Source organism: Oncorhynchus nerka, linkage group LG27 (assembly GCF_034236695.1).
Source record: "Oncorhynchus nerka isolate Pitt River linkage group LG27, Oner_Uvic_2.0, whole genome shotgun sequence".
Lineage (NCBI taxonomy): Eukaryota > Metazoa > Chordata > Actinopteri > Salmoniformes > Salmonidae > Oncorhynchus > Oncorhynchus nerka.
In genome coordinates this window covers 52,273,134-52,286,778 of record NC_088422.1, presented here as the reverse complement: position 1 = coordinate 52,286,778, position 13,645 = coordinate 52,273,134, and the positions used below count along the sequence as shown (strand labels likewise).

Genomic DNA, 13,645 nt, shown 5'->3' with positions numbered 1-13,645 from the left:
GGGAAGTCTCAATTAACGCCTGCCTTGGCACTGGTAACCTGCAGGCCCCTCCCCTCCAGCTCCATCCCCCGTGGTGACTTTTATTGCTTCGTTAGTGTGCGCCACATGCCCCTGCACTCATCCCCTCTCCACGAGGCCCTAATAAAGTTGGACACGGGTGCTACAGGAGCCCCGCTACAAGCAGCCTGGTCTGGGGAAGAGGAGAGAGTATTGGTCACTGCCCGTCCTGTCTGCCTGGATCTGAGCATTCCTCTTTTCTATCATGGCGGAAATAAGACCACCTAGAACGGAGTGTAAGCATTCCTTCTCCAATTTCACAAGTGTGAGTAAAGAGTAATTCACAAGTGTAGAGAGTGACTGTTACAGGATGTTATGTCCTCCTTCAGAATATATAGCTCTAGGACTGTGTGTGTTATCATCAGCATCAGTGTGTTGTCATATGCATGGGGGAAGGGGGGCTTCAGTAGTAGGATCCTAACTCATGCACACTAGAGTTCACCTTGGCATTTGGTGGATCGGGTGTGGGGCCAAACAAGTCCCCAGGGAACCATGATTTTATCTGTCATGGTCCCCCTCCCCATGACCCTGCCTCAGCCCCCTCACACAGGCCCAAACATCAAGATAGAAGAAGATAAACCTTCCCCTGACACCAAGAGGGGAAAAAGAGATAGGGATGGAGAAGGAGAGAAACTGCACACACGGGCGTTAGCCAGATAATCCTGCTCCATTTTACGGATCCAGTGCCCCCACAAGGAGGGAGAAGATAAAGACAACATTCATGGAACCTATGCCCATTTGCCTCATCGTAACAATCCCTGCATTTGAGGGTTTTCACGATACCAGTATTGCAACACTCAGAAGTATTATGGCTAGGAAACAAAACATGAAGCTGACATTGGCCAGGATTCATTCAAAGGCCCGTTGCAGCGCAGCGCACTGCACTACCAGTGATGTACCTATTAAAGATAATTTCCCTGACATTCGCAGAGATCACATTCATGGTAAATGCTTGATGTCAGCCAATCGTAAATTACCTTTAAAAGTGAAGGGCAATGCACTTGAACTGAATGTCAGCCTTATTTGCTGAGCAAAAGAGTGCTAAGGTTCCAAACACACAGCCTTCTGTTGTTATCCAGAGTCACATTTGTTTATTTCCGGAGGACCATAGAGTTTAGTCTGCTTCGAGTTTTCTTTTTTGCCATGGAAAATTGAGTTTTGTGGTATCAACGTATACTGGTATTGTGACAATCCTACTACAATTAGGATGTGATGTGAGATCCCCTGTCACATGATGGTGGAGGCAAAGATCTCGATGAATAGATTTTCTTTCTCACATAGTCCCTCTACCACTCCATGCCCTCCCACTCCTTTCCATTCCCAGCCTCCGCTCTCAGCCAGTAGCTATTGTCTTGTGAGAGCCAGCAGGATCAGACAATAGGAATTAACACGTCCACTTCCATAATGTCTTTCTTAAACCAATTCCAAATATCAAAATGTACAGTGAAATAATGTGTGTGGATGATGGGCTTTATATTTCTATAATTTGTCTCCAGACCCATGTCAGCATTGAGTGTGAGTTTATTTTTACAGGGACAGTGCACATTAATCAACGCTTCAGTAAAAGTGCCGGTTTTAGCCAGCCGGCTAATTTTCAACTGCAGTCCCTGGGCTGGTTATTGAAAACAATTACAATATAGACAATCATTGAGCAGTGAGCACACACAGAGCAACATAGGATAAGCAAGACGTAGCAACATAGAACAAAAAGCAACATTGCAATGCTTTTCAAAGTACTGACTAAATACTGACTTGAATGCTTCATTGTACTGACTGTGAATGCTCCATAGTACTAACTGAATGCTTTATAGTACTGGTGGTGAATGCTTCATAGCAGGAATGTAGTGCTGCTGAAGTGTGGAGGAGCGGCGCTCCCTCATTTTTTCAATTTGAGAATACATGGACCTGGTAAAAATATTTCTGAAATTAATTCTGATAGATTCTCAAATTATATTTAATTACCACTAAAATTCCATGAAAATTATAGAATGACCAACTAAATAAATATGTAGGCTACAGCAGCCTATAGGAAGGTAAATGGTGGTTTCTTCCCTGTCTTCTCTCTCTGGCGGATAAATAATCGTACCATTTAAAACTATACAAATATAAAAATAAGACTCATAAATATAAAAAAGTAGTAACAAAGACTAATAGAAACAAATGTGTTGATTTGGCACACGAGCATCAATACATTACCCATCCCCCAACACTGTCAACCAAGAGTCAAGACTAAACCAATTCACCTTGGTGGTGTGCAGACTGGTTTTATATTATTCTTAACGATTTTGCACAAACCAGAATTTTTTTTTACAATATGTCTGTGAAACTATATTGTAGCAGGCTCAAGGGTGCGGGGTTTCCACGTCACCAAGTTCAATAACCAAACACGCACAGGGAGCACAACTAGAATGCAAATGGGGGAATTTATTAGGGATATTTGCACACGAGGGGATCCAGCAACCAGTTCACAACTGGCAATCGTGCAGATAATTCTCCCGCTTCTCACACTCTCCATAACACGTGTTTCCCTCTGTCCAGCCCGCTTCCTCTTTTATCCCCGAGCACTTAAAGATCCACCGGCTTGCCTCGTAGGGGCAGGAAGACCATGTAAGGCTCGGGGGTGGAGCCAGCGGGCTGCACCCCCGAGCATTTTATCCCCCCCAGCTCCCTAGAGCATCCCTCCTGGAGAGGGTATCCGCATTTCCATGGGCTGCACCTGATCTGTGGACGACAGAGAAATCAAAGGGCTGTAAGGATAGGAACCAGCGAGTGATCCGGGCGTTACTGTCTTTATTCCGTGACATCCAAACCAGTGGTTTGAGTCTCCAGCACCCACTTGATCACAAGACATTCTTTCTCCATAGTGGAATATCTTTGTTCCTCGGCAACAGCTTCCGACTAATGTATACAACTGGGTGTTCCTCACCTTCTTGTAGCTGTTATAGGACGGGCACCCACCCGTTTCAGACGCATCGGTCTGTACCACCAGTGGTTTGGAGTAGTCCGGCGTCACCAGCACGGGTCCAGAACACAGGGTTCCCTTTAGGCCCTGGAAGGCTTTCCCAGTCTCCTCTGTCCACGTCACCTGGGTGGGCAGACAGCTCCTGGTCAGATCTGTCAGGGGGCTGGCTAGGGAGGGGGATACATCTCTGGTAGTAACTAGTCAACCCCATAAACGTGAGGGCGTGTGGCCAGTCCCGAATCGCCTCCACTTTCTTCACCTGGGTTTTACACATCCCCTCCCGAGTACCCCAGGTACTCAGCCTCCCGCCCCCTGTAGTAAGGCCTGCAATACCACGCTCACCTGGTTTAGATAGGTCTCCCACTCGCTCCCATGGATTACATTGAGGTAGGCCGCCGCTTACTCGCGATGGGGACGGAGAACCCAGTCCATCAACGTCTGGAAAGTGGGCGGGGCCCATGCAACCCAAAGGGCAGCTTCCTGTTGTGGGACAGCCCATCAGGGGTGGCAAAAGCAGTTTTCTCCCTAACCTCGGGAGCTAAGGGCGCCTGTCAATAACCCTTCGCCAGATCGAGCATGCTGATAAATCAGGCGGTCCCTAGCCGTTCTATTAGTTAATTAAGTTGGGGCATGGTGTAGGCGAACTTTGAGAGTTCATTTAACTTTCTAAAATCATTACAAAAGTGAATGGTGCCGTCTGGTTTCTGCACCATCACTATGGGTCTACACCACTCACTCTTCAATGATTCCAGCTTACAACATCGTTGGAGAAAGCTGAGGGCTCAGCCTTCCGTGGTTGTCCTCTGTGCAGGACCTCCAAAGCCACCTGTTGACCTTCCACCAGTTCCACTAGCTGATCCTCTTTCTGCTGGTTAGTTTGGCTTGCATCCTCTTTAGCTTAGAACGGGAGAGAGTGTAGAAATTGATCTATGACCACTTTCTCGATGGGCGTGATCGTCAGTGGTTCAGCAGTTAGCCAGCTCTTGGCCAGCCTAATCACATCATGCATTTGCGGTCAGGCGGGGGGGGGCGCTGTGACATCATACACCCAATCATAAAATCTTTACGCCCCGCTAATCAGGGTGAACCATACCGGCGCAGGATTTACTTTTCCAGCCCCTCGTAATGCGTCGCCTGGTCAGCAGTCAGATCCTGATAGATATTTTGTGCTGTGCTTGACGGGAAGGGTGATAGCAGGCTGGCCCATTGCTCATGGGGTCATTTCTCCCTAGCCTCCGTCCTCTCGAAGGCTTGGAGCTAAACCTCGATGTTGTCAGCCCCTGTCAGTTTCAGTATAAACATACTGGGTTTTGGGACGAGGCATTGCTGCACCTGCATGGGCAGCTGTCAGCTGGCTGAGTTCAGCCAAGAGCGGTCTGCTGATGCTGTTCCTCCAGCAGCACCCAATGCATAGTTTGTTGCATTATGTTCGCCTCCACCAGATGTTTCACCAATGCTTCCATTATGGCTCCGTGTCTGTTTAGTTATTGAGCTTGGTTTGCAATGCCCGTATTCTCCACCACATGTAGTAGGGGCAAGGGTGTGGGGTTTCCACAAGTTCAATAACCAAACACGGGTAATCGTACAGATAATTCACACGCTCCATAACACGCATTTCCCTCTCGGTCCTCTCCCTCTTTGTGCAGTCCGCTTCCTCTTTTATCCCAAAGCACTAAATGGCTTAATTATCCACCAGCTTGCCTCGTTGGGGCAGGAAGTCCATATAAGGCTTGGGGGTGGAGCCAGCAGGCTGCAAGATATCTTCCTTCAATCACCACTCCCCTCACCTCTCCTTGCTATCTGCAAAAATATATTCACAGTATTATGACTGATTTGTGGTTTATTTAGTAGCATTTCGTAGTGTGACTGTACAGTGCTAATGCAATTAGTAAAATCAAAGTTAGAGGTGCGCTATTTGATAGATTCTCCCGCTCCCCGTACCTCAGGCTTCCAGTGGGGGGACCTGAGGTCAACCTACCTCCACCCCCCTCCCCATCTCATACTTCTGAGTGGGAGACGTTCCCAAGCAGTAGCCTGCCTAGCTGGGGGGGGGGGGGACTGTCATGACGTGGCCCTTTCTGGGTATAGATCATGGCTTCTCACTCTCTCCTACACCCAGGTTCTGTTATCTCAGGTCATAAATTCCTGGCAGAGACTCTCTCACCCTTTTCATGCAGTATGGAGAGTGCGAGAGTTTCACAGTAGAACAAAGGAACTCCTGCCAAATTCTACTACATTCCAAAATTTGAGAATGGAACAATATCCATATTTTGGAGAATGTGTAAACAGTCGGTGGAGAAGCCAGCTACGACCCGGTCCGTTTTGTTTCATGTTTGTGACCTCATGAAATACAATACAGCCACATTACCCTAACTCTGTTTATACAGGTGCCTCCGTTGTATAAAATGAATGAGTAAAAATGAAACTATTTAAAAGTTTAACTAAGTCATTGGTCCGCCCCCGTGAGCACAGACATGATCAGGCATCATAGAACTGCCTTTTCAACTGTTATGAATAAAATCCCCTCCTGAGGAAATCCTCTTTAGACCAAGCATGCTGAGGTGGCACAGGTTTGAGTACCAGGACTAAGCAAACCCACAGCGTGAGCTGTGATTGTGAATAGTTATTGAATTCCTAACCATACCACATAAATATTCTGCGGTTGGTGTTTTTTGTAATGATTTAAGTGACCATTGTGCTGTTGTTAGAAATACTAAGGTTCGTAAGACAAACCCATGTTTTATTCGTAAGAGAAATTTGAAGTGTTTTAACCTCTTGCTCCTACTTGAGACGCTTGCGTCCCAACTAGAGCTCTGGAAATGCAAATGCGCTACGCTAAATGCTAATAGTATTAGTTAAAACTCAAACGTTCATTAAAATACACATGCAGGGTATTGAATTAAAGCTACACTCGTTGTGAATCCAGGCAACAAGTCAGATTTTTAAAATGCTTTTCGGCGAAAGCATGAGAAGCTATTATCTGATAGCATATGTAACACCACAAAAGACCCGCAGGGAACGTAAACAAAATAATTAGCATATTCGGCGCTACACAAACCGCACAATAAAATAGAAAACATTCATTACCTTTGACCATTTTCTTTGTTGGCACTCCTAGATGTCCCATAATCACTATTGGGTCTTTTTTTCGATTAAATCGGTCCATATATAGCCGAGATATCGTTATATGTATACTGTGTGATCAACGAAAAAAAACTGCGTTTCATAACGTAACGTCATTTTTTTAAATTCAAAAAGTCGACGATAAACTTTCACAAAACACTTCGAAATACTTTTGTAATGCAACTTTAGGTATTAGTACACGTTAATAAGCGATAAAATTCATCAGGAAGGCGATGTAAAATCCTTAGCTGTCGTCTGGCAGAAAATGTCCACAGGACGGCTCCACAAAAAGAGCTGGGCGGAGACTTGGGGGAAGTGGTCCCTTGATTAGGTTCAACCAAGAATCAAAGCTGAATCAAATGACAAGACTCTAGACAACGTGTGTTAGCTGCAGGAGTTGAAATCTCATTCTTATGTAATTCGGTTCACTTTGAACAATTGCTGGAAGTGGCGCAAGGATATTTATTTCCATTTTCTGTGATCAGGTTTTCCTGTGCTTTTCGATGTAACTGCCGTTCTGGTAAAGCCACAGCAGTGATTTAACCAGTTTTATAAACGTTTGAGTGTTTTCTATCCACACATACTAAGCAAATGCATATACTATATTCCTGGCATGAGTAGCAGGGCGCTGAAATGTTGCGCGATTTTTAACAGAATGTTAAAAAAAGTAGAGGGTAGAAGCAAGATTAATGAGCAGGCTTTCTTTCATGATTTGTTTTTATGATGGTTTTGTCCAAATAGTAAACAAACATGCCACATTCTGCAGGTTCAGGGTTAAAGGGCGGGATAATTCATGGTTTTCTTCTGAGCTGTTTTGTATTATTCACAACTATAATCTAGCCTGGGCTAAAGTAAGGAAATCATGATCTGATGCTGATTGGCTTATTTTTAGGCAGTTACGAAACAAGTGTTCTTTTCTTCTCAGGAAGGCCAAGTCTGAATATTTTATGTCTGTTACCACTGATAACCTGAATGACCCTAGAAAGTTTTGGAAGGCTATGTCTGGTAACAGTAATGTTAATGAATTACCGTCATGTGTTTTGAAGGACTCTGTTGCTGTATATGACAAAACTGAAATGCTGAATTGTTTCAATGAGCACTTTGTATCATCTGGTAGGCTGTTTGATTCAGTGTTCTCTGTACAACCCTGTGTGGATGAACCAGTGAGAGCTGGTCAAACTTTTAGCTTTTTGCCATTCTCAGTGCAGGCCCTGAAATCCTTAGATCAGAGAAAGCCTGCAGGTCCTGATCTTTTGGATCCCTGCTTTTTAAATCTGGCAGCTGATTTCATAGCTGAACCACTTACATATCTGTTCAATCTAACCCTGGAATGTAATGAAATTCCAAAGATCTGGAAATCAGCATTTGTCCTACCACTTTTAAAAGGGGGGAGATCCAACTCTTTTAAATAATTATAGGCAATCTCAAAGCTGTCACCCCTGGTGAAAATACTTGACACCCTTGTGAGTGAACAGCTAAAAGAGTTTATTTACTAACTCTATTTTATCAATGTACCAATCAGGCTTCAGGAAGAAGCATAGCACAATTACAGCAGCCATGAAGGTTTTAAATGATATCACTGAAGCCCTTGACAAAAAACAGCACTGTGTCTCACTTTTTATTGATCTCGCTAAGGCTTTTGATACAGTTGATCATGCTATACTAAGGCAGAGATTGTCGAGTGTAGGTCTTTCAGAGCATGCAGTTGCATGGTTTGCTAACTTTGCTAACTATCTGCCTGATAGAGTGCACTCAATTTGATGGGCTTATGTCTGTTAAATTGTGGTCCTCTCTTATTCACTATTTAAATAAATGATTTAGACACAAAATGTGCAACTTCATTTTTATGCTGATGATAGTTATTTAATGTTGTGCCTTGTCTCTTACAAAAGCTTTCCAGAACTTGCAAACTGCTTTTTATACTGTTCAACATACCTTGTGTCAATTGAAGCTTATCCTCAATACTCACAAAACTAAACTAATGGTGTTTTCTAAAGCAAGAAATAGACCTCTGAACCTTTCACCTATTACTACCTGTCAGGGCAAGGAGATTGAGGTTGTAACCTCATATAAATATCTTGGAATTTTAATTGATGATGGCCTCTCTTAAATTGCATATTCAACAACTTACAAAAAAATTGAAGCTGAAATTGGGATTTTATTTTAGGAATAAGGCCTGTTTTTCTTTTGAAGCCAGAAGGAGGCTAGTATCAGCTACATTTATGCCTTAATTAGACTATGGGGATATTTTATATATGAATGCTTCCGCTCCGTGTTTGAGATCAATTGACACCCTTTACTATGGCACTTTGAGATGTATTTAAAACTGCAAAACCCTTACACACCACTGCACTTTGTATACCAGGGTTGGCTGGCCTTCTCTAGTCACTCGTAGGCTCAGTCACTGGTATACTTTTATTTACAAAGCCATTTTTATTGTTCAGAAATGTGGTGAGTACTCTCTTCGTTCGCTGGACCTTTTCCTGCTAACTGTTCCAAATGTCCAAACTGGATTTGGTAAAAGGGCTTTTATGTACTCTGCGCCATCGTCTTGGAACGCCTTACAAAATACTTTAAAAATGGAAGAACTTGTCCCGATTTGGTATTTTAAATCACTGATGAATGATCTTGAGACTGATTCCCTGACCTGTCAATGTTTTTAATTTGCTGTTTTTGATTTTGCTATGGTTTTTACTAGATTACTTGTAGTTTTTCATGATGTTTGTCTGTAATTTTTGTAAGACTTGGTGCTGCCTATCTTGGCCAGGACGCTCTTGAACAAGATATTTTAAATCTCAATGAGCCCTTCCTGGTTAAATAAAGGTTAAATAAATCAAATGGAGCATTGGCTACATGGCTGGAAATGGTTCAACTCTGAGACTATCGATCCCTACAAGATAAGAGCAAATCTTAGATACTAACTAGTCTGCAGCTAGAAATTATGTAACCTGGGATGCGGATACCAACAACCGAAACACCTATTCTATGAGAACATTTCTGAATGGAACTCTGAAGTAGATATTCCAACCACAAAAGACTTTGATCTTCAGAGAAATAGAGAGAGCGAAAGAGATGCGGATGAACTGACTCTCCAGCAGACAGACTGACGAATCCAACAGAGATCATGACGACTCCTGGGCGTAAATATACACTGCTCAAAAAAATAAAGGGAACACTTAAACAACACAATGTTACTCCCAAGTCGATCACACTTCTGTGAAATCAATCTGTCCACTTAGGAAGCAACACTGATTGACAAATTTCACATGCTGTTGTGCAAATGGAATAGACAACAGGTGGAAATTATAGGCAATTAGCAAGACAGCCCCAATAAAGGAGTGGTTCTGCAGGTGGTGACCACAGACAACTTTTCAGTTCCTTTGCTTCCTGGCTGATGTTTTGGTCACTTTTGAATGCTGGCAGTGCTTTCACTCTAGTGGTAGCATGAGACGGAGTCTACAACCCACACAAGTGGCTCAGGTACTGCAGCTCATCCAGGATGGACATCAATATGAGCTGTGGCAAGAAGGTTTGCTGTGTCTGTCAGCGTAGTGTCCAGAGCATGGAGGCGCTACCAGGAGACAGGCCAGTACATCAGGAGACGTGGAGGAGGCAGTAGGAGGGCAACAACCCAGCAGCAGGACCGTTACCTCCGCCTTTGTGCAAGGAGGAGCAGGAGGAGCACTGCCAGAGCCCTGCAAAATGACCTCCAGCAGGCCACAAATGTGCATGTGTCTGCTCAAACGGTCAGAAACAGACTCCATGAGGGTGGTGTGAGAGCCCAACGTCCACAGGTGGGGGTTGTGCTTACAGCCCAACACCGTGCAGGACGTTTGGCATTTTCCAGAGAACACCAAGATTGGCAAATTCACCACTGGCGCCCTGTGCTCTTCACAGATGAAAGCAGGTTCACACTGAGCACATGTGACAGAGTCTGGAGACGCCGTGGAGAACGTTCTGCTGCCTGCAACATCCTCCAGCATGACCGGTTTGGCGGTGGGTCAGTCATGGTGTGGGGTGGCATTTCTTTGGGGGGCCACACAGCCCTCCATGTGCTCGCCAGAGGTAGCCTGACTGCCATTAGGTACCGAGATGAGATCCTCAGACCCCTTGTGAGACCATATGCTGGTGCGGTTGGCCCTGGGTTCCTCCTAATGCAAGACAATGTGGCTGGAGTGTGTCAGCAGTTCTTGCAAGAGGAAGGCATTGATGCTATGGACTGGCCCGCCCATTCCCCAGACCTGAATCCAATTGAGCACATTTTTTTATTTTTTTATTTTACCTTTATTTAACCAGGCAAGTCAGTTAAGAACAAATTCGTATTTTCAATGACGGCCTAGGAACAGTGGGTTAACTGCCTTGTTCAGGTGGTTTGAACTTGCAACCTTCCGGTTACTAGACCAACGCTCTAACCACTAGGCTACCCTGCCGCCCCACATCTGGGACATCATGTCTCGCTCCATCCACCAACGTTGCACCACAGACTGTCCAGGAGTTGGCGGATGCTTTAGTCCAGGTCTGGGAGGAGTTCCCTCAGGAGACCATCAGCCACCTCATCAGGAGCATGCCCATGCGTTGTAGGGAGGTCATACAGGCACGTGGAGGCCACACACACTACTGAGCCTCATTTTGACTTGTTTTAAGGACATTACATCAAAGTTGGATCAGCCTGTAGTGTGGTTTTCCACTTTAATTTTGAGTGTGACTCCAAATCCAGACCTCCATGGGTTGATTAATTTGATTTCCATTGATCATTTTTGTGTGATTTTGTTGTCAGCACATTCAACTATGTAAAGAAAAAAGTATTTAAGAATATTTCATTCATTCAGATCTAGGATGTGTTATTTTAGTGTTCCCGTTATTTTTTTGAGCAGTGTATATTGATTGCAATTATTCCAGAACGAGGGAGCGTTCATGTGCAAAGGATTAGCATTTCAATTAATATAGTTGTCAACTGTGTGTAGTGATCCCTTTTGTCCTTCCCGCTCTCGCTCATTCCACACCCACTTCCCTTTGTCCACCAAGCCGTCGTATGGGCTTAGCCCACTAGGGAATCTTCCCTATCATTTGTTTGTAACACATCTGCTGTTTGTTTGTTTGTGTATTTCTGTGATTAGTTAGTTAGTAAATAAATGATTAAGACAATTGATTAAGACAATGATTCATAGCAAAGGCTGGGTTCATGCGGATAACCAACTATTTACTAACGTTTGGAATGAGACTGACGTGAGGTAAAGGATAATTCATTAATAAGAAGACAAATTGACCAGATATTAAAATATCTGAAGAGTTATATTAAGAAAATTATAACTTTGTAATCTGAAGATTTTCCTTGGTGCCCCGACTTCCTAGTTAATTACAGTTACATGATTAGTTTAATCACGTAATAATAATTACATTGATTTGATAAAATAACAGTCTTCACTTTTAATGATGCCAAAGACACAACATTGCAGTTGAAAACAACTGGATTAGCCATTTATCAATTACTCGTATCTATGTGTGTTCGGATTTTTCCTTATGAACACACAGAGCAGATCCTCATCTAGGGAATTAAGCTAAATAAATGCTGGCACCTATTCATGTTGCTCTGGTTGTGATTTCATTATTTCAATGGGATCTCTTGCTTGAGATCTATTAATAACATATCCACTGCTACTGTGAATTCAAACATTTGTTCCCTTGAGAGGAGACAGACACGTATAAAGCTTTGGTGGAGAGATATCTGTACGCTACAGCGTGCACGTTGTGCCGTTGTGCATAATAGCTACAAATTGATTTGTTAGCTAAGTGGAGGCGTCGGCTGGCTATCCAGCTCACATTAAGGAGTGCAATGGCAAATTCACCTTTTGTCAAAATGAAAACAGTGTAGAGAAGATTTACTGCTATATCTCAATGAAAATGGATAGAACATGTTAGCAAATTGGCCATCCACAGTATTGTAGCCCTAGTTTCCTTCCATTCATGTTGTGATGCCCTGTTCCAGTATGAGAGAAGTTGAGTCTGAAATTACATTATTGCTATTACCTATCTAGTGCACTAGATAGGGAATCTGGACACTCACTGTGTCGAGATGCCAAAGGTAGTGTCAGGGGGGATGCGAGGGGGCACAGGGACACGGGAGCCCCTTCTGGCAAGGGAGGCTTGTCTCCTGTCGTGGGTGGCGCGGTACTGATAATGCTCCTTGGCAGTCACCAGGCCAGACTTCACCCCCTCGCGGTTCAGAGCCACAAAGTCCTTCCCAGGCCTCCTGGAGTGGCCTCTACTGCCACTGGTGGGTAGGGAGTGTGTGTGCCAGTTGGACAAGGCTGGGAGAGTAGGGCATATAACACAACGGCAGAGAGTGAGTTCAGGGCCTGTATTCACAGTGTCTCCTCTAACACGCAATTACTATTTATTTTTATCTAATATATTGTTATTATTTGTTTACTTCTGTTTTTCTTTCTGTATATAATCAAGTTGACAAAACCAAATAAGAAAGATTCACCCCCAATATTTTCCCCATATATACTTCAACAGTTACTTCCCCCCTAAAGAAAAATGTCAAATTTGTTATTAAAAGATCTTAATGCAAGCCATTTTTTATCTCCATATCAAATAGTTTCTGGGTAACAATTACGTATCTTACGGTGATTCTTAATTAAAATGGTAAAAAATACACAAAAGTAGATTTCTCAAGCAAGAATTTTGCTAGGACTGTCTGGGAGTGGTCTGAGTAGTGAGGGTAAAAAGGAAAATTATTGGCAGAGACGTTTAGAGTTCTGGTCTATTAACCAATTTATACCACAAAGTCCATCCCACCAAAACAGGCTGAAATGTCAGGCAGGCTTTTCGAACAGCACTTACACTAAAAGGGCATTATGATAATAAATGATAAAACCTCATAGTTTGGAAATACACAGTACAGTGCATTCAGAAAGTATTCAGACCCCTTGACTTTTTCCACATTTTGTTACGTTGGCCTTATTCTAAAAATATATATAATAATTTAATCTCATTAATCTACACACGATACCCCATAATGACAAAGCAAAAACAGGTTTTTAGAAATGTTAGCAAATTTATTAAAAATAAAAAACTGATATGACATTTAGAATAAGGCCGTAACGTAACACACACACCCTTATCAACTCATCCGAGACAAATTCCCTACAGATGTCTTTGAAATGGAAATCAAATTGAACTATTTTACAGGTACAAAGCATGCCCAGCTAGCACATAACATTCTGAGAACCATATATTTATTGGAGCTTGGTGAGAGTGTAGTGGTCCTATGGTTATTTTGCATAAAACCTTCCCACAACTTTCTGGGAATAGTGCAGGATAGTTGCTCGGCTTTGGAACATTCTCAGCACATTCAAGGAACTTCACCAAAAAAAAAATGTTCTTCTTATTTCATAACTTTAACAAAGTTTCCTAAAAGTTCAAACATGGTTACATTTACATTTTGTTAATGTTCTCCAACTGTTTTGACATTGGGAATGTTCTCAAATAGTTTAGAGA

The 13,645-nt window shown here is 43.1% G+C and overlaps 1 protein-coding gene across 2 annotated transcripts in view; it reads right to left on the bottom strand.

Annotated features, from left to right (window-relative positions):
- Positions 1 to 13,645, bottom strand: part of cfap77 (cilia and flagella associated protein 77) — a 73,248-nt gene that overhangs the window by 9,442 nt on the left and 50,161 nt on the right. For both annotated transcript variants that reach the window (XM_029638577.2, XM_029638578.2), the window contains exon 4: positions 12,207 to 12,450. In XM_029638577.2, the coding sequence (XP_029494437.1) occupies positions 12,207 to 12,450 (244 nt within the window). The remainder of the gene's footprint in view (positions 1 to 12,206; positions 12,451 to 13,645) is intronic.